Source organism: Botryllus schlosseri, chromosome 2 (genome assembly GCF_051294905.1).
Source record: "Botryllus schlosseri isolate E-star chromosome 2, Bs_hap1, whole genome shotgun sequence".
NCBI classification, from domain to species: domain Eukaryota; kingdom Metazoa; phylum Chordata; class Ascidiacea; order Stolidobranchia; family Styelidae; genus Botryllus; species Botryllus schlosseri.
In genome coordinates this window covers 395848-414291 of record NC_137237.1, presented here as the reverse complement: position 1 = coordinate 414291, position 18444 = coordinate 395848, and the positions used below count along the sequence as shown (strand labels likewise).

The window sequence follows — 18444 nt, the reverse complement described above, 5'->3', positions numbered from 1 at the left end:
GTAAATATAAAAGGCATACAGGCATAAGGGATGCTATAAAACGACTAGTGACGAAAATGAATGTGTCGATAGGCGAGGTTGATATGTCAGATCGAGGTCCGGTTATCTTGAGACTATCGGTGAAGATGCTAGTTATCGTCGTCGGCTCGAAATCCGGATTTCGGCAATTCTATGCACATTGCACACTATAATGCAAATGGCTTTCAGTCGAAATTGATGTCGTCTGTGACCTTGCAAGGCTTTGTTTTGATCCAGAATCTCGCAACATCTGATGCCAAAAATGAAAAGATACGCGAATAGCCCGCGGCCATGCAAAGTAACCCGCAGAGACAGATCGCAGTAGTTTTGACGCGCTTTACAGCATCGTGAATGCGGCGAGAAGGTTAACTTTATATATAGTCGACAATCTCGCTCTGCCGGTTTTGGCGGTCATCAGATTCAGTTGATGGAGGATCAGTCAGTTATAGTCTGTTCGCGTTTCAGGATATCAGCTTGCTAGAATTCTAACATACGAAGTCTGACTAGGGCTGGTCAAAATCGAGTGCTCGAGTGATTCTAATCAGAGTCGAGTATTTCAGCATTATGATGACGTTACCATATTAGAAATGACGTGGAAAGTTTAAATATGAACCTTTTATGCGACCACAAAGAATATAACGCCAGTTCTACATCACATTCAAGATAATTTGGTATTTTTCGACCGTACCTATTTCATTGCACTTTATGACAATGCTGTTGGTTGATCATGTTTCACAGATATGTAATTTCCACTAATTTGCGCAGATTTATACTACATGCTTCGTATGATGTGATACGGCAAATCGAGGTTTCAAGGCTTCCTCAAGGGAAAATAGTATCGAAACTATAATTTTCGTTGATAAATTAACTCTTGGTAGCAAGGAGCGTAGGACCTATATCATTTCAGTGCTCGCAAAATCATCTCTCACTACTCGACACGAATCATTAGAATGAAAACACGATTCTCATCCGAGTACTCGTACCAATGTGCTAACCTTACTTGAGAGTGATTCGTACGCAATTTCAATGTAGCTTTGTAGCAAAGTATGCATTGACTATTTCAAATCGGTTTTCAAAATCAGAAATAAGATAAGCCCTGAAATACTTCAAAATATGGCGCCACAGGAGGAAACATCCGCGGACCCGGCACCGGGTAGGGAAAATTTTCAAATTCTCCAAATTACATGAGAATTAGAATGATAGCTACACAGTTTTTTTTTCAAATTAGATTAGAATTTACTGAATTCGCAAACACTCGGAACTTGAAATATGTTCCGAATTGGAAAGAATTACAACAGAACTCAAGTTCACTTCATATCAAATCATAATTGATTCTCGTTAGCGCGTGAATCACAAATGCATGTACACCAAGATTATGGCTCGTTTTACACGATACAGTTCTCTTGTAGCATTTTAGGGAAAAGCAGAAATTAAAATATATTTAACATGAGAGCATAGAAACATTTCACAAATTAGATAAGAATTAGATTATCGGCGTTTATCCCTAATTAGTCGAATTAGACAACTAGAATGATCAAGTTGTCCAAGTCTGTGGGAGCGGAATAATACTCTCATACTCTGAAGAAATACTCCAAGTCTCTCTTGTGTTACAGAGAACAGGTTCAGCGAAGATGACCTCGATACTGAGATCGAAGTCGATGAGGTAGGTTCTGTGTTGACTTCGTACTATTTTCTCGGCTCAATTATCCTGATTTTTCTGCGAAAAGTTCGAAAAATGTTCATACAATTTGTCTGCTTCTGAACATATTTTGCATGATATTTATTACGAATACCTAATTTAATTGTGTACAACTTGATGCTAATATGATTGGGCGTGTCACTCCGGACAGCAGTATCGGATTCTGACACCGATTGATCAAATTCAAATTCAGATTCTTCCTTCGTAAATATATAATTCTTTTAAACCATAGATGGCCATCATTGTGGCACTATTGGGATGACTCGAGTCACGTTTTTCAAATAACTTGACTCATACTTGTCGCATGTCATAACGAAATGACTCGTAACTTGTCAGATTATTAGGCTCATATTCGAGGCAAATTAATATGTTTATCACTTTACACTGCGCTGTCATTGTGCGGCAGAAAGCCGAATTCCGCATGATTTGGCGGCTTTGCAGGGATTCTGGTCCTATGACGTTATTAATATTCGAATTTTCGGAGTCAGTGCGACAGCAGCATTCGATTAATGTTAGTTAATATAAATTCCGAGTTGTTTATGACGAATTGTGCTATCAATGAGGCTTGACCCTTCTGTGCCTCACCTCTCCTTACGCCTTATATTTTTGAAAACGAATACCTGAATTACGTAATTTTGGGTGGGAAAATGTTCAAAATTAGTCATTCATGATCATCTTCCGATATATGCCAATAATTATCATTGCAATTTTCCATAACGACAATCTGTTTCAGAACGGGGAGAAAAAGCCGAGAAAAAAGAAGAATATAGAAGAAGAAGAAAGTTTAGAAAGGAATAGAAAATCGGAAAAGGCAGAATCGGAACGAGGTTTGTGCGAGAAGTCGATTTTTTTTAGCATTCTGTTGCTGAATTTTTACACCAATTACGATTAGGACTTGACAATATCGAGTAACTGACTGATTCGATTCTGAATTGAGTATATAGGCTTTGAGTCAAGTATTCTAGTATCAATTATGATGTCATAACAGTATGTAAGGTGTATAAAGTTCAAATATGTAGCCTTCCTTTTATGCTACCACCGAGAATATAATGCCAATTCTACATCACTTTATAGATAATTTGGTATTATTTTAACCATCCCTATTTCATTACGCTTTGTGACAATGGTGTGGGTTGATCACGACTTCACAGATACGTCATACCCAGTACGTAGCTTTGTACTACAAGTTTCGTATGCTGCGATACGACCAATCGAGGCTGACAGCCTTCCACAGCGGAAAATGATATCGAAACAATAATTCTCGTTGATAAATTAAATCTTAATGGCAAGGAGAGTGTAATTTCAGTGCTTAAAAACTGAATTTGGCATTCGCTCGCGTAAAGAGACGACATTTGCCATTGAAAGCTGGTTCTGTCGTATGCTGTCATCGCGGGTAGAGCCCGACCGATATCGGATTTCAAAGCCGATACCGATAAAACCAATAACCCCGAAATATTCTGGCCGACATTTAAAAAAAATATGGCATCTAGCTTGAGGCGCATTTCCAAAACGTCAGAGAATTGATTTAAACGTACACTGAGTAGTTCTAGTTGCCATTTTTTTTTTAAATTAGTAGGCCTAGTTATAGTTATAGTTGGGATTTTAAAAATTGAGTAGTTCTAGTTGCCAGTTTAAAAAAAATGAGTAGTTATAGTTATAGTTGCGGATTTTGAAACGTGAGTAGTTCTACTTCTAGTTCTATAGTTGCGCATTTTGAAAATACAGTAGTTTGTACAAGTCTGCAGTCATAGTAAGGTTTAAAGCCGTATTGCAGCTTTTCCTCTCATAGCTCCGCTCCTACTGGTTAGAAATGATTCAAATTCAGTGTGCAGCGTTTTTTTATCCAACGTAACAATTTTATCAGCCAGTAATATTTGAAAAAAAAGTTATGTCTGAACAACCCTATACAAATATTATATAAATATTCTACACGTATTTGCTTTAGGAATCGAGGCGCCTCCGCCCTATCAAGAAAATCCAGTCGAGAAAAAGGTAAGACCGTCGTCATTACGGCACCACAAACACAATGGTCACGATGATATTCACAGAAAAAGAGCATGGAACGTAAAATCTCCAGCCTCTCCAAAGAACCATTCTATTTTGCGGCGGGCATCTTTGTGTGCGTGTTGCTGCCGTTCGGTATCTACGTGTGCGACGTCATCATCAGTATCAACGTGATCAACATGGACTCGTACAAAGCCGCCATCATTACGCCCGGAAACAACTTCACGGAGATCCCGACCCCTTTGCAGCTGGTCGGAAGGAAATATTCCGTCAGGCAGTCGGTTCTGCACACGGTGAGCAGAGATTCGTGTAAAGCAGGGGTGTCAAACTCAACTCGCACCGCGGGCCGGATTCAAACCTTCAGAGCACTTGCGGGCCGGACAAGTCAAATGATTCCAAAATGTTAGCTCAAAATCCATACCCTTGCTCTTCACTTGAATACGCAACTATCAAGGCTATATACATAATAATAATAATAATACTAATAACGGCGTATCACTGTAAGTTTGGTTATATTCTATCAACATCTTTTTTCGCAAACAAGGGAATTGGCAAAATTACGATGATTGGCCGATTGAATAGTTTCATAAACTGCTATACGTTCGTATTTTGCTATGACTGCTTTGTTCTAGTCGTAACTACTCACTTTTCTATGTTGGAACAAGAATTATAAATAATCCCTTTTCATAACTCGCAATTAGAACTATACTCACTTTTCAAAATGCGAAACTATAGAGACAGATTTAATCACTTTTCAACACTTGCAAGTAGAAGTAGAACTAGAATCAGTTTTGCGCCACCGCGCGGCAATTTCGCTCCTTGCGCGTAGGCCTATATTTGGACCACTAGAAAACTCCCGACTTTTGCAAATTAGATTAGAAATAGAATGATTGAATTCTCAAAGCTTGACAATTTAACTCAAATTCCTAATGAGATAGAATCACATAAAAATTCAAGTTCCGTTCGTAACAAACCAGAGTTGATTGAGCCTGGCGCGTTTCGCACGATGCAGGTCTCCTGCAGCATTTACAGGAAAACTAGAAATTAGATTATAACTAAAAGGAGAGCATAGAAACATTTTACCAATTAAATTATAATTAGACTAGTCTAGTTTGGCAACTAGAATTATCTCGTTGTCTAATTCTCATTGCGAATCTCCCTCTCAGGTTCAATTCAACTCAAAGAACGCACAAGAGGGAAATGCCAGAAAAAGGATATCCCGGGACGTGTCAGAGGCGGATGAGCCAGAAATTGTGGATCGAATTATCAACACAACAACAACAACTACTTGTGAGTAAGAACCAGCAGATGTGGCCAAAATAGTCATGGTTGGAGCTCAAGTAGAAGTAACGCCGAAAATTTCTACGTAAGTAGAAGTAGAAGTAGTGATTTACAAGTAAGTAAATAGGTAATAATTGTAGGCTATCTTTTTCCTAGAAACTGAAAACTATCAAGTAGAAGTATAATTAGTCTATACTCATACCTAGGGTAAAAATTTTGTCAAAATTGAAGAGCTAGGTCACAAAATTGTCAAAATTGTTTACAAAGTCATAATTTTTTGGACCCCTGCATTTCGTTTGTATCGTAGATTTTGCACTGTCGGTGAACTTATCATTTGGCATTTTACAGTTTGTAGTCATCTTTATTGGCCATTGTCTGCTCATTATGAATCATAAACATTCAAATGAAACAAATAGGTTGACATGGTATTACGGTCAACGTACCGCAATATCCTAACTGAAGAAAGACTGCTTGGGCATTGCATGGTTCTTATATCAAGAAGCACATGATGAAAAATTGTGATGTAGGCAACATTTTCAGAATGAAGCAACACGGTGTGTCATCAGCAGTATAGGAACAACTTCAGTGTTGTTAGCCAACAGCTGCTTCTGTTGGACTTTCTTTCTCTATTCTAGTACTTGGTAAGGTCAGAGACTTTCTACCCGAGAATGTATAGGAAAGTATAATTCGTTGTTGTACTACAACAAATTTGAAATATTTCTACCTTAATACGTGACGTACTTGAATTTCGTTAATATACTAGTTTTTTTACGAAAATATTTGTCAGGTTTCCAGTCGAGAACGTTTTTTTCATGTCAAACTACTTCGTAAGGACCGATAGGTCCAACCAGAAATGAAGATAAGTGGTACAATTTTAACATTATGTGCGAAAACACCTAATTTACATACGTGAGGTCAAAATTATGTTTTTTGGGGTCACAAAATGTCAAAATTTGGATTTTTCAGGTAAAAAATGGCCCTACTCATATAGCTAATTGAATAAGCACAGCAAGTACTTGAAGTACTTCAAGACGTAGAAGCTGTTAAAATCGGTCTGTACATGAGAGTAATTTTAAATAATTCAACGCAACTTATAGCAGCAAATATGAAATTTTGAGGAAAGTCCGTATTGACTATGGTATCAGTGTTAATATAACGAGAAGAGGCAATCAAGTGCGTCGTTTTAAAACTATTATACGTCAATCCACGGATGTGTTATGCTTATGCATTTCAAATGATAGGTAATAAAGATCTTAAGCCAGGCTTGTACAAAGTACTTATTTTAAAACTAAAGCTAGAACTACTAAACTTTTCAAAACTCGCAATCTGAACTAGAACCAGAACTATAGTAATATATTACTCACTTTTCAAAATCAGCAACTAAAACTACTCAAAAAACAGTTCTTAGTTGACAATCACCTAACTAGATAGTTAGTTAGTACAAGTCTGTCTTGGGCAGCTGATATATCTCCGAGTGTTAAGCTAAACTAACTGCTCATATATATACGTTAACCACTTTCATCTTACAGATGGCACCACAGAGGAATCAACCCAGCCGCCTAACAATGAAGTCACGACGTTGCCAACAGTAATGTCAACCGATAACGTTACTCTGACAACGATATCGACAAATTCCACGTTTTCGAACAGCACCGAATCGAGCAATTCGACTTCGAAGACGAAAATCCCGAAAAAACATAATAACCGCGGAAAATTCGTGCCAGGTATACGCCTGGCGAATGATGGAATGTGAAATCATTGTAGTTCAGTTGTAGATGAGATTTGGGCAGTTAGATAATGCTGGTTATCTAATTTAGGGCTACCATATTTTGAGATCCTAAAAAGAGGACTCTTTTCTATAAATCATCAAAGCTTCAAGAAAACTGGGGATTTTGAAAAAAATTCGACCCATAGTACTGTGTTGACAAAAAAAGAGGTCAGCACATTGGCTCGACTCCCAAATTACCCGCATTTTTGTTATACTGTGTGGTAAGTAAGCAAGTAAAAAAGTATAGATTCTAGTTTCGTCTAAAAACCCGAAAACTGTCAAGTAGAAGTAGAAGTAGTCTAAAATCATAACCACTTGAGCAAGTGGTGCATTTATATGCAAAACCTAGTTGGAGTAGCCTACTTCGAAAAGTAAAAGTACCTCGTTACCAACTTTGATTTTTATTCTAATTTAATTTATAAAATAAATTGTGTCACTATAATTCTAATTGAATCTAATTTGGGAAAAAACTAGAAACTATCATTTTAATGCCAATCTAATTGGAAAAAAACTTTCGGGAGGTGATCAAAGTAGTTACCACGGTACTGAGGTAGAAGTAGAAATAGCGATTTCTAAACAAGTAAACGTTGAGTATTCCAGGCCTATAGTTTTGCCTAAAAAGCTGAAAACTGTGGAGTAGAAGTAGTCTAAAATCATAACCACTTGATGAAGTAAATCAAGTAGGCAAAATAGACTTGAAGTACTCTGAAAATTAGAAGTACGTCGTTACTGACCAACTCTGTTAGCTATCATTGTAATTATAATCAAATTAGGAAAAACTGCAGATATGATTCTAATTCTTATCTATATTGGAAAATGGGTAGATATCATTCTTATTCTAATCTAATTTGGAGCTGATGAAAATGTTCTAGCTTTCCATAGTCATAACCAGCATTCTTTTCTTTGGTGACAGAGCGGGAATTGTTAGCCCTGAAACCGACGCCGCCGAAACGTCCCGTTGTGGAACACGTCAACGAAACGTTGTACAGGAGACAAGATGGGGAATTCTGTCTCGGCTTGGTCGATTTCTACAACCGACACATGAGCTATTACAACGAGACCAGGTCCGACTGGTTCCGGGACATGACTGACGCAGTCTGTGAGTTGACTCTCATAGGGCTGGGCACAATGATTCGAGCACTTAAATCTGAATCAGAGTATTAATTTTAATGATTCAAGTCAAGTAGCGAGAGATGATGTGTTTTGAAATGATTCGTTCCTTGCCTCTAAGAGTTGGTTGATCAACGAAAATTATAGTTTTGATGCTATTTTCCACTGCTATTTATCGCAGCATGCGAAACATGTAGTACAAAGATACGCACGTTTGTGAAAATGACATATCAGTGAATTCGTGATCGACCCACAGCATTGTCTCAAAGTGCAGTGAAATAGGTTTGGTCAAAAAAATACTAAGTATCATTGATGTGACGTAGAACTGGCATTAGATTCTGTGCGATAGCAGAAAAGATGCATATTTTAACTTCACACGTCTTTCATACTGTTAAAGCATCATGAGTGATACTGGAATACTCGACTTGTAAAATTTCTCAAGCTACCATGCTGATTGCTGACGGTCAAGTAACTACTCCTTTTTTAGTAGTTGCGCATTTTGAAATGTGAGTAGTTCTATTTCTGGTTCTGGTTTCGCATTTTTAAAGTCATTCGTTCTTATTTCTAGTTCTAGTTGCGGATTTTAAAATGAGAGTGGATCATGTACAAGTTCTAGTTATGGATATTGAAAAGTGAATAGTTCTAGTTATATAGTTCTACAATCTACATAGTTGCGAAATTTGGAAAGTGAGTAATTCTAGCTATATAGTTCTAGTTGCGATTTTTGAAAAGTGAGTACTCCTAGTTGTAATTGCTAGTTCTGAAAAGTGAATCAAATCCATCAGGTACTCGATTTTAGCCAGGCCTGCTCACCATCTATCGAATTTCTCTTTCCAGATCGCAAAGAACAAACCCTGTTCTTCATGTTCACGATCATCGGCTTCATCTTCCTCCTGATCGGTCTCGGCTTACGTTGCGACGTATTTCTGAGCGACGAATGGAGCTCGTTCATTTTGATCAACCTCGTCTTCTATTCGATTTCCATGGCGATCACGGTGGCGATTTTCGCAGAGGAATCGGGAGAAGGAGGCCTCAGGTGGGCGTTATCAGTATATAGAGTTCGACCGATATCGGAGTTTCAACCCGATACCGATAAAATCGATATATCAAACACCTTTACCGATAAACTGAGGTTGACATAGTCCCTGTCGGTACTCAAGCAGAAGTGACGTCGTCAACTTCAAATCAAGTGGAAATAGAAGTAGCAATTTACAAGTACGTAAAAAGTATTCTAGGCCTAGTTTTACCTAAAAAACGAAAACGGTCAAATAGAAGTAGCCTGAAATCAGAACCACTCGAGGAGTGTAGTACAAGTAGATAAAATCTACTTGAAGTACTTCGATAAGTGGAAGTAGCGATATACAAGCAGAGTTGTAATGACTCGAGTCACGATTTTTTGGTGACTCGACTTGACTCGAGTCATTTTCTTAAAAATGGAAAATGACTCGACTCGACTTGAGTCAATTTGTGTATTGACTCGACTTGTACTCGAATCATAGTGCATGACTCGGACCAAGTCATATGACTCGAGACTGGGTCTACCAAGACAGGCATTTCATTGTAATTTCGAATAATAAAGTTATCACACTATTATTTTTTCGTCTATCAGTACTGGTACCTGAAAATGCTTCCAGAAACTGTTGAAAGTGAGGGAATTAGTATATTATGAATGTGAAGCATTCGATGTCACCGAGCAGAGTCGTAAAAAGTGGGTTTCACATGACATTAACTCGGATCTGAACAGTCAACCCAATGACTTGGACTCGGACTCGAGTCAAAGCACTATGATTCGGACTCGAAATACTCTACTCCGTGACTTGGACTCAGACTTGATTCGGTGGTGAATTGAAAATGACTCGACTTGACTAGAGTCAAAACTATAAAAGTGAGATTGACTTGGGACTCGGAACCTCGTGACTTGGTTACAACCCTATATAGAAGTTGGTACTTGAGTACAAATTATCGACGTTACTTCTACTCCTACTTGAGTAGACCGACGATGGCTACTTTTAACACCTCCGCTGAGATTCTGCAGTTAAATAAAAGTGGACAATTTTATCGCATAGCCAGTAAAATTGGACAAAAAGTTATTTTTGAACAGCCCTAGTGTACATATCTGCCCATAACGAAAGTCCCGCCTTTGCAGATGCGCGTCTTGCCGCTTCACTAGCTACTGTCCCGACATCAACCCTTGGAATTATGCGACGCACTGGCCCGCGGATTCATCGGTACAATGGACGATGGTCGTCTTGGTGAGTATTCACAACACAACGCGGAAACTCTGATTCATATTATACGCACCAGGACGTGTCCAGGATTTATTCAGGTCTATTTCAGACGTATTCCGGTTCTTTTACTTTACATTCAGTAATGCCTCTTCTTTTCATCTTGCAAGTTGACTAGTTGAGCATTTTGAAAAGTGTGTAGTTCTAGTTATAGCTACGGATTTCAAAAAGTAAGTCGTTTTAGGGCGGAGATAATAAAGTCAGCTGATCCGGGAGAATGCTAATCATTTGATTAAAAACTGCTAATCGGGACGCATTTTAGGCGAAGATAATAAAGTTAGATGATCCAGAAGAATGCTAATCGTGTGATTAAATACTGTTAATCGCGACGCATAAAGTTGGAAAAGGTAACGCGCGATGGTTAGTCGTTAGAGGCAGTCAGATAGGGCAAGTTTTTGCAACTTTTGCAATTTTTTTACAGCTTCCAACAGCTTCCTAGCTGCGCAGAATCTATGTAATATGATGCTTTAAGCTGTTTGGAGGGATTTTATAGTGCAACTTTTTGCAACTTTTCTCAATTTTTCACGCCAGTTTGTACTACAACTTCTATCAAATATTGCGTTAAAATATAAAGCAGTGATTTAAAAACATGCTATAAACTATTTCTAGTATGGTCTATTCCAGTGGTTCCCAACCAATCGCCCCCTTTTCAAGGTCAACACCGATCATCGCCCCCCAAATTTTGTGTACCGAAAATTGGGCATACAAACTGTAATCACTGGCGGGTTGACTAAAAAAAAGGTCAAATTTTCGGCTCGATGTCTAATTTGACACACTTTTGTAACTAAATTTCCGTGGGTTGACTAAAAAAAAGTCAGCCATTTTGAGGCGTCATCGCCCCCCTATCGCCCCCTTCGCAATTTTCGCCCCCTTTGTCCATTTTCGCCCCCCTGTCGCCCCCTTCGTCATTTTCGCCCCCCTAGACCGCCAAATCGCCCACGTTGGGAACCACTGGTCTATTCTCTTCGATTGGCAAAGCAAAGAGCTATATGATGGGTTATAGCTGCTTCTCCCTGTTATCTATGAGACAATGGCTTACAAGCAAGAAGTTCAACTACCCCTGCCAAGCACAACCGTACCCGAACAATATGGAAATAGATCATTTATTAATTCTGTCGTTTAAATTTGAAATAGTTTCCCATTTCACGAGCGCCCAGGCGAGACCGCCGAAAATTACATTGTCACTAAGTCACCTTTTTCAGGCTTTTTCTTTTGGTAAAGTCACCGAGAGTTAGTTTTTCTCTAATTCCTTGGGTCAAGTTTGCAGACTTAGGGGGTTTGAGGTGTGTCATTACACTTGTTTTATGGGGAGGGGTTATCGCTACGCTGTTTGGCTTTTTGAGATAAATTATATCCGCATTGCGTAATTTTCTTGTTATGTTCCGAAATAATGTAATTTTTGGCGGTTTCGCCAGACCGTGCGTTAAATGGCAATGAAGTAACAAATTTTACAGCTCTGCGGGAACTATAGTTATACCACGGAACCTTTCGAGTATCTCATACCCTAATAATTAAACAAAAATTATAAATGCAACTTTTGTTAGAATTTAATGCAACTTTATCGCGACTTTAGTGCAACAAAAACTTGCCCTATAGCTGTCAGTTGTCAATTTGTTTAATGAAGCAGCAGCCTGCTGATAACAATACTCCCGCTGCAATAGCTAGAATTATCATCATCGCGGAATGAAAGTCGTGTCCAATTCGTACGGTACAACTAAGAAACGGATTATAGAATATTGATATCGCTCTGCAATGACGGGTACATAATTCATTGATTGTTTAGTGAAGCCATCACCTATAGGAGACAGTCGACACGGTCATTATCGGAAATATTTGTGCGTAGGAATGGTACGCAGTTTTTATAGAGAACTATAGTTATCTATAGTTTGTTCCGGTTTGTTAAATCATCAGATTAATACTAACTTTATGAGCTGAGATCAATCCTGGGTTGATAAATCCCAACGAACGCGATAATTGACTTTATTGCTAATCCAACTTTATCATCTCCGCCCTTAGTTTTAATTGCGGGTTTAAAAAAAGTGAGTAGTCCTGGTTATAGCTCCAGTTTCGCATTTTGAAAAGTAAGTAGTAGTTCTAGTTCTAGTTGCGCATTTTAGAGGTGCTTAGTTCTAGTTGGTATTAATACTAGGCTTAGAATATTCACTTTTTACTTACATGGAAATCCCTTCTTGCACGTACTTAAGTAGAAATTTCCGATGCTTCTCATGAAGATTTTGCATGTTTGGACAACTTACGCCAACGGTTATGATTTTAGACTACTTCTAATTCTACTCGACAGTTTTAGGCAAAACTAGACCTATCATAAGTCAATTATTTTACTGACTCTAAAATCACTACTTGTATTTGCACTTGAGTAGGAATGAAGGACGTTACTTCTACTTGAGTACCGATTATGATTACTCTTACTGCCTCTGATCCTGTATTAGCATTTTTGTGCGTACCATCATTATTGCTACCGTTTATTTGATATGTTTTTAGGTTGTGCCAAAAATTAATACTCTTTCTTAATCGCAGGTCAGTTTCGTACTGAAATGCATCGATTGCGTCGCCATCGGCATTGTGACCTTGAAGTTCATTGTCGACATGACCCAGGCTTGGTGGGTGACCGGATTGAAAGTGTTCGGATGGCTGTTTGTTTTCCCGATGATGATTTTCACCCCCATGCTCGGGGTCACTCGATATATGGCGCTACCTGTAAGTTTGGGCATCTTTAGTCGGAGTATTATTGGAGGTAGAAATGGACACCTAGATAATTCTAGTTGTCTTATAGTTAGACTAATTAGAGCGAAATGCCGATAATTTAATTCTAATTCTAATCTGATTTGGAAAAATCTGACCAGATCTAAATGTAATTCTCACCTAATTTGGAAAAAAGCTTGTGCAGCTGTAACTCCAATTCTTGTCTAATTTTAAGCAAAATTGTGTAGCTATCATTTTAATTCTAATCTAATTTTGAAAAAAAAACTGTGTATAGCAATAATTCTAATTCCATAGTCTAATTTGGAAAAGCTGTCAATTTTAAACTCTGACTATGGCGGGTGTTTTACAGGCCGTGTCTCCAGACGACGTGATCTCATCTCTTGTAACTGAAGTATTCTTCTACGTGGGCGTGATATTTTGGGCCGTTTTCGTGATCATCCTCCCGTTTTTCTGCAAAACCCGAATGTGCTCCGGATCGGAAGAAGAGGAAAGTCAGGAGGAGGAGGAGATGTACGCTTGATTCGATAGAAGAAGTCACAGCATTGAACTTTGATCGAGGATTGATCTCCCTTTGTCTTGCATAGAATTAAGCGGTATCATTAAAATCCGTTTCTTGCCGAAAGGAGACGTTGTTCGAAGCTGTTCATGACGTCACAGAAAATTGCCGAAAATGGTGCATAACATGATAGTAGCAAAGTTGCGTTTTCAGGATCTTGGGGAAAATCAAGATTTTTTAAGTTTTGAGTAAATATTGATTGTGCACGTTTTGAGAAAAGGATGGTTTTCACGTTTTGAGTAAATTTTGATTTTTCAAATTTTGAAATATGTGAAATTTTCGCAAATAGACCCAGTTACCGTGTTACAGATGCTATTTTACGCGGTTCTTATCGCAATTTCACTCACAAAAGTCACGCAAACTTATACCAAAACTCCTTCTATACATTTAACAGTAAACACAAGTAGTCTAAAACACGACCATTTGAGTAAGTGTGGCAAGTACGCAAAACTCACTTGAGTACTCAAAGTAGAAGTACATCCTGACCACGGGGTTAGATATTATATAGTCAAATATGCTTAAGTTTTCATGCCCAAATATAAGGCCGCCGCGATTTTTACCAACGTAATGCTAAGAATATGTCCGTGCTCGAAGTTTGGAGGTACAAAACTTCAATGTACAATTGAATATTATCTTGATATTGAAATAAACCCGGATATTCTCGGCTGACACTCGGCAGGGATCATCGTCAGCAACTAGGAGAGAATTGGAAAGAGCATTGTATATCTATAACGACATAATGCAATGTGTATATATTATTCAAATGTATCGAAGTTTTCATTCACAAATTTAGCTTTTCAAACGAGAGTTTCCAGAAATTGAAAGACAGCTCAGGAAATGTAATCACACAAGGTCGTATAGTGTCGACCAATGTACAAACGAGTATTCGCAATGGAATGTGTTTTGTTACCTGCGATCGTTGATAGATGACTGCATTTCGTATAGAGTACGCAAGGGCCGAAAACATATTTGCTTTCGCTCAAGTATTTTTAATCGGGCCTCGGGCGGCAGCAGTTGGTACAGAATGACCCTAGTTGTTCATTTACTTAGTGTTATGCATAGTCATTCGTACAAAGCAGGTTTATTTGCTAATGCGACAGTGGCCGTTCTCACAGCCGTATTTTGAACAGTACAGTCTATATGAAACCGTATTAAAATCTCGTAAGACGGAATGATAGCGACATTATTCTTACTAAGGGAGAGAAAAGGGGGGGAGAGAGAGAAAAGGGGGGGGAGAGAGAGTTTTTATTTACCAACCGTTTAATCAATAACAAGAATAACAAATTCTGCGAAATACGATTTAGGATAATCAAGGTAACCTTAACCCTAACCCAGTCCTTTAGTCAGAGACTTATCATTCAATGCGTGCATCAGCATATAGCCTCATAGCATAGCCTAGTATCAAGTTCAAATAGGCCTATACACTGAATTCCCAATCTACAAGTTACACACCTTTAATTCGTTTATTGATATTATCATCGATTGAAAACACCACAAGATTACAATGAAACGATAGGAAGGTGTCGAAAGGACTTTGAGTAGTCTTCCAATCAAACACACGCGTTGATTTAGAACAGTGCTCTTCAACCTTTTTCGACGTGGTACACCCTTTTAACGTTTGCTCAAAACTCGTACACCCCTGTTCATTAGGGGTCTTCAAAAATGACTTTTTTCCTCAAATCGTACTGGCTACTTGATAAAATTGTTAGGTTACCTAACTTAAGCCTACACACCAAATTTGGTTCAATTCCAACCAGTAGCCGCATTGCTACGGGAGAAGAAAGTTTCTATTTATTATATAAAAATAAATAACGAAAAATGTGAAATTTTTCTGTTGTCTATGAAAATGATGTTCTTCAAATTTGATTCTATTCCAACCAGTAGAAGCGGAGTTATTGCCGTCAAAAAAAATGGATTTGAATAAAATAGTATTTGGTCACAGAGTTTATTCGCAGCCAGTTAGGCCGCCCGTCACGCAAATTGGAATTTATTTCGTGTCAGCCCCAAAATAGCATGACATTACAAACGATAATCAACCTAAATTTAACAGTATTGGGGAGAAAGTAAGTAAAGCTACTGCTGCAGAAGCGGTAATTCAGATCAGCGATGATAGCAGGCGCACCAGCCTACTGCGTATCAGGCCTGCCTCACACCACACACAGTCGATAGTAGCACATGGGCTGGAAGAGATGTCAGTAACCTCAGATCGTGTGCCGCTATACACAGTCTATTGTCGCTAATTGGCATCACTAATAACAAAATACTAAATTGCAAATGTATGGCGAAAGATAGGATATAAAATCGGCATTTTAAAACAAAAGGGTTTCGATTTCAACATGGAAGCTGTTTCGACCCTGGCTGGCTACGTCACTTCATTCATGTGCATTGCGGTATTTATTAACGCCGGGTAGGAAGTACCGATTCAAGAAGTCTGAGCTATCAAGGCGGTTTCCTCAAAAATCACTTAAAGACAAATGACTAAAGCTCAGACCTGGGCAAAGTGCGGACCGCGGGCAAAATGCGGCCCGCGAAGCCATCCTGTGCGGCCCGCGAAAGGTTGCTTGGAATTCTTAACATACAACCTGCTTTTTTAATGATGATGCGTGGACTAAAATTTAGGCTGTATCAACTAAACAGACAATTCGTTTGCTTTGAAGCCTGTTCATTAATATGTCACGACTACGCTTCCTACATTCCTTTCATGCGTACTCCAGATTCAAAATAAAGGCATTGTGGCAAAGTATGAGCAACAATTAAATCCATAAGAAATCACTCTTTCCATAGTTTAGGTCAAACCTTCTTAGTTGCGATTGTCACATTACGCATTATACGGTACGAGTTTCAAATCGTAACGTGAGGCGTTTCCAAATCTGCATTTGGTAAAACCAGTCAATCAGTGCTCGCGACTGCTATATGACTCATCATCATCATCATACCTAATATCTATCACCCATAAAGGATGAAAGTTCATGTCAAAAAGAGGAAATCGAAAGCTGAAATTCATAGAGGGTTTAGCGCACTAATATTTGTATACTGGAGTTAGGGGTAGACCCGTCATTTTAGTTTTTGCCAATCATGTCGGTGGAAGTAAGGGTTTGAATTATGACAAAAACACAAATCTCTCGGTCAAGAGAGGGCGAACTTCAGGAAAACTGCAAACTTCGCTCAACATCAAGGCTATTCGAGCTGCACACTACTCGGAATACAGCGACCAAAGCGACCAAGCTTTGTACTATCCTATATACATTTCAGTGCAGTGGCTCTCGAACTGGGGGCCGCGAAAGCATCTGAAGGGAGGCGCGAAGCCGAAGTTAAATGTATTTTTTTCGCGCCCCGCGCGATTTACTCCAAGCTCATAGTATAGTTATTGCTCTGTGTATTGTCCAAATTTGATATTATAGAATTCCCTCATCAACAACTATAACCTTCCATGGCATTAAACCATCCGTTGGATTGGGCGTGAACATTTTCACTATCATGAAGCGGGGCGTTCCTAAAATAAGTTCGAGAACAATTGTTTTAGTGTCTTAATAGAAGAACGTCGATAGGGGTTTAAAAAGAGTTAAAAACGTATCATATTTAACATTGTTTCGAATCCTGACGGCAGATAGCTATTTCATTAATTAACCGCCACGGTTTCAACCGTGTTATTATTATATAAAATAATTGCCCACCCCTGCTATAGCTGAACACATGTTTGTTAACTGCATACTTTCCAACACCAAACGGAACCATTGGTCTATTGCCGACGGCTAAATGAATATGAGAAATATTTGCTTATGACATCACAATCAAGCGGTGTACAGTATTACCCAGGGATATCTAGAAGTCTAGGAGTTCTAGATATCCCCGAGAATTACCTTTGAGATAACATCGTACCATATTGCTCATTAACCTGTTCGTCAACCTGTACTGACCCATAAACCTGCCTTTGTGATAGCTAGCCATCGGCTCATTGTAATTCGGATCTGGTACACCCCTGTACACCCCATCCGAGTGGTACACCCTTTGCAAATTCTGGTACACCCTAGGGTGTACGACCACCCCGGTTGAAGAGCACTGATCTAGAACACGTAAACCAGAGGCATGTATAAACGGTGTCACACTGATTCAATGGAAGCAGGAAATGGCCATGAAGCCATGTAAATGAAGTAACAACTTACCAGGATGCGATGTTTTATTTTGATCGTCAAGTCAGGTAGCAGATACATTTCGATAAGCCGTCGAACTCAAGCAAAACCGCTTCGATGAATCAATCAAGTCCGTATCAAGAATGATTGGCGACTGAAATCTGTTCTGTTCTGAACCGATGGTTATTCCGCCGATATGAGATTTGAACTTCAGGGCTACATTTCAATTGGTCGAGTAGATATATGCCATGCGTAATTGAGCAACGTGAATAATGAACATGTATCTACTGCACGCGCACCTATAAGCCTGACCAAATATCGAGTATCTGAGCGATTCGATTCTGAATCGAATGTTAGGCTTCGAGTCGAGTATTATAACAATATTAATCACATGGGAAGTTCAAGTGCACTCTTTCTGCGACCACAAAGAATAATGCCAGTTCTTCATTACATTAAAGATAGTTTGGTGTCTTTTCGAGTATACCTATTCCATTGCACTTTATGACCACTGGTCAGTGGTCATGGTCATGACCATTGACCATGCTGTGGATTGATCACGACTTCACAGACATTTGCGCTAACGTGCGTAACTTTGTACTACATGTTCCGTATGCTGTGATACTATAGAGGTTAGTTATCTATAGTGATACGAATACGACCAACCAAGGTTTCACAGTCTTCCAAAGTGGAAAATAGTATCGAAACTATAATTCCCGTTGATAAATTAACTCGAATCATCGCGCCCAGGCCTAGTCAGCAAATCGGTCGTATGATTGCCACAACAACAGCTACGCCATTGCTACGACTTATTTTTTCTCGTACTTTGTCATGACAACTGCTCTCTGACTTTGAAGCTTGTGAATTCTTTTTTA

General features: G+C 38.8%; 1 protein-coding gene across 1 annotated transcript; it reads left to right on the top strand.

The window, feature by feature from the left end:
- Window positions 1-463: 463 nt before the first annotated feature.
- LOC145432824 (uncharacterized) lies at window positions 464-14111 on the top strand. Its single transcript, XM_080309631.1, has 12 exons — window positions 464-1171; window positions 1632-1681; window positions 2451-2544; window positions 3663-3709; window positions 3766-4014; window positions 4888-5011; window positions 6532-6726; window positions 7684-7869; window positions 8718-8916; window positions 10027-10132; window positions 12701-12880; window positions 13236-14111. The coding sequence occupies exons 1-12, from the start codon at window positions 1132-1134 to the stop codon at window positions 13404-13406; spliced, it is 1641 nt and encodes a 546-aa protein (XP_080165757.1). The 5' UTR covers window positions 464-1131; the 3' UTR covers window positions 13407-14111.
- The last annotated feature ends 4333 nt before the right edge of the window (window positions 14112-18444 follow it).

What these genes read in the sequence shown, in the direction of transcription:
- LOC145432824 (XM_080309631.1), top strand. Translation starts at nt 1,132, where the DNA reads ATGGCGCCACAGGAGGAAACATCCGCGGACCCGGCACCGG. An exon ending in CCGCGGAAAATTCGTGCCAG is followed by an intron (nt 6,727 to 7,683) that starts GTATACGCCTGG and finishes CTTTGGTGACAG; the next exon opens with AGCGGGAATTGTTAGCCCTG. An exon ending in AATGGACGATGGTCGTCTTG is followed by an intron (nt 10,133 to 12,700) that starts GTGAGTATTCAC and finishes TCTTAATCGCAG; the next exon opens with GTCAGTTTCGTACTGAAATG.